At 41.1% G+C, this 1,845-nt stretch overlaps 1 protein-coding gene across 2 annotated transcripts; it reads left to right on the top strand.

The window, feature by feature from the left end:
• Positions 1 to 271: 271 nt before the first annotated feature.
• Positions 272 to 1,634, top strand: ccdc103 (coiled-coil domain containing 103). 2 transcript variants are annotated; one of them, XM_020712078.2, is made up of 3 exons: positions 272 to 715; positions 1,054 to 1,233; positions 1,387 to 1,634. In XM_020712078.2, exons 2-3 carry the CDS (start codon positions 1,094 to 1,096, stop codon positions 1,487 to 1,489), a joined length of 243 nt encoding a protein of 80 aa, XP_020567737.1. In that variant the 5' UTR covers positions 272 to 715; positions 1,054 to 1,093; the 3' UTR covers positions 1,490 to 1,634. The 2 variants fall into 2 exon arrangements, with proteins under 2 accessions (XP_020567737.1, XP_020567736.1); XM_020712077.2 differs by having other exon boundaries at positions 278 to 715; positions 1,018 to 1,233.
• Positions 1,635 to 1,845: the final 211 nt, after the last annotated feature.

Raw genomic sequence — 1,845 nt, 5'->3', positions numbered from 1 at the left:
AAATGCAGGTCATGTATCTAAAATATATGCAGATTATGTTACTTATTAAAGTCATGTCAGTAAAATAGACAAAACCCAGTTTCAAAAATCTTAATAGCAAAATTATATCAAGTATCAAAAGTAAAATATGTGCAAAATGATGTTACATTAGAAATAATCATGAATTTTAAAAGAGTTTTCTTATTAAAATTTAAGGTTTTTTGCGTCTGGAATACCAAAACCCAGTGATTATCTGTTTGAGGCATTCTGGGTAATTTACTCATTAGTGTAACCATCTTCCATTATTATAAATATTTTTCATTCATATATTTATGTATTACTACAAACTGGCTTGTGTCTGCATCAAGATCAGGCAGAAAGTAAAAGTAACGACCACTGACAGTCTGTTAAGCCCCACCGTCCGTAAGGTCTCCCTTCGTCCACCAGGTGGCGGTAGTGAGTCAACTGGAACCTCAAATTTCCCCGAAGAAGCTGCGGGATCGGTTCGTTGTCATGGAGACACTTTGTAATTGTTCCTGAACAGAAACGAGGAAAGTTAGGGGTGCAGGTGCAGCACCAAATGCAGCATTTAAAGTCAAATGTGACTATATTACAAGCACCACTGTTAGCTTATCCGCTCCGCTGGTTAGCGTTAGCTGCGCCGCTGCGTTCAAGGACGGCTCGTTTTTTTTTTTTTTTTTTTAGAAAACACGGAAAAAGTCCAAACAAACATCAGGTCAGTAAAAAAAGCATGTCTGTGCGGTAAGTGGTAGGCAGGTCTGGCTGCGAATGACTGTTTTCATGAAAAAGTGCACTGTAAAAGTGTAAAATGTTATTTTTTAAAGAATAATCAAGCTTATTGACGCTTCATTGCTTCATTCTCAAGGAATGATGCTTCATGAAGTTTCATTTCTTTAAATTCAAATTGATCACTTTCATTAAAATCCCACAAACACATATCAATCAATCAACTAAATATGGGGTATATGTTTGAAATAATTCATGTCATTTTTAAACCCCGTTGGCCTCCTGTGTAAGGTCACGCCTCACCGTCCTCTGCTGCACACGCATCAGTCGGGTCTGCTGCTCCTGGGGGGCCTCTTCAGCCCTGGAAATGTCCCAAAGGGATGTGATCGATTTCTCGGCGTTGGAAAGGGAGTTGAAGGCGGCGGTGGAGTCTGACCGCAGATATGACCGTGAGAATGAAGCCAAACTGAGAGCTGTCCACCAGGGAGTGTCCTACGAGCAGTTCAGGTACCTGGGTTAAGTTCCACCTCTTCACAGAAGTTGTGAAGAGGTTGGAGTCATTAATTATGCTTTCCTTGTTGCTTTTGCTCCTTCCTGGTATTCTTTGAGAGGACGTCCTTGGCTGTCAAACTGTGATCCAGGCGTTTGTTTGTCTCTCAGGAACCTGGTCCTCTCCTCCCACCTGAAGCCTCTGGAGAAGAAGGACACGGACGGCGCTCCACGGAAGCAGCCCTGGAATCCCGTTGTCCCAAACCAGACGTGATTCAGATCCTTCCTGTCTGTCGCACATTAAGGGTTGCGCCTGTGTTCTTTAAGATCGCCATATGTAAGAATGGTGATAACAGAAAACCTAATGTCAGAAGGAGAACTACAGACCATTACTGTCAATAAAAAACTTTCAATTCAAACGTTTAAAAGAAAAACTGTGGTGCCGTTTGTGTCAATAATAATAATAAAAACAACAAAAGTGAAGCTGTCCCTTTGAGAGTTTATTACATTTTACAAACTGGGCAGATTTGTGGAAACTACCGAATAAAGCTGATGAGTCACACAATGAAGCTACAGGAAATAGTATAGGAAGGATCCAGAGAGAAGCTGTGGTTCCTGAGGAAGAAGAGT

Source organism: Oryzias latipes, chromosome 19, assembly GCF_002234675.1.
Source record: "Oryzias latipes chromosome 19, ASM223467v1".
NCBI lineage: Eukaryota > Metazoa > Chordata > Actinopteri > Beloniformes > Adrianichthyidae > Oryzias > Oryzias latipes.
The sequence above is the reverse complement of the archived record's forward strand: the minus strand, read 5'-3'. Positions and strand labels throughout refer to the sequence as shown.

What these genes read in the sequence shown, in the direction of transcription:
- ccdc103 (XM_020712078.2), top strand. Translation starts at nt 1,094, where the DNA reads ATGTCCCAAAGGGATGTGATCGATTTCTCGGCGTTGGAAAGGGAGTTG. An exon ending in GTGTCCTACGAGCAGTTCAG is followed by an intron (nt 1,234 to 1,386) that starts GTACCTGGGTTA and finishes TTTGTCTCTCAG; the next exon opens with GAACCTGGTCCTCTCCTCCC.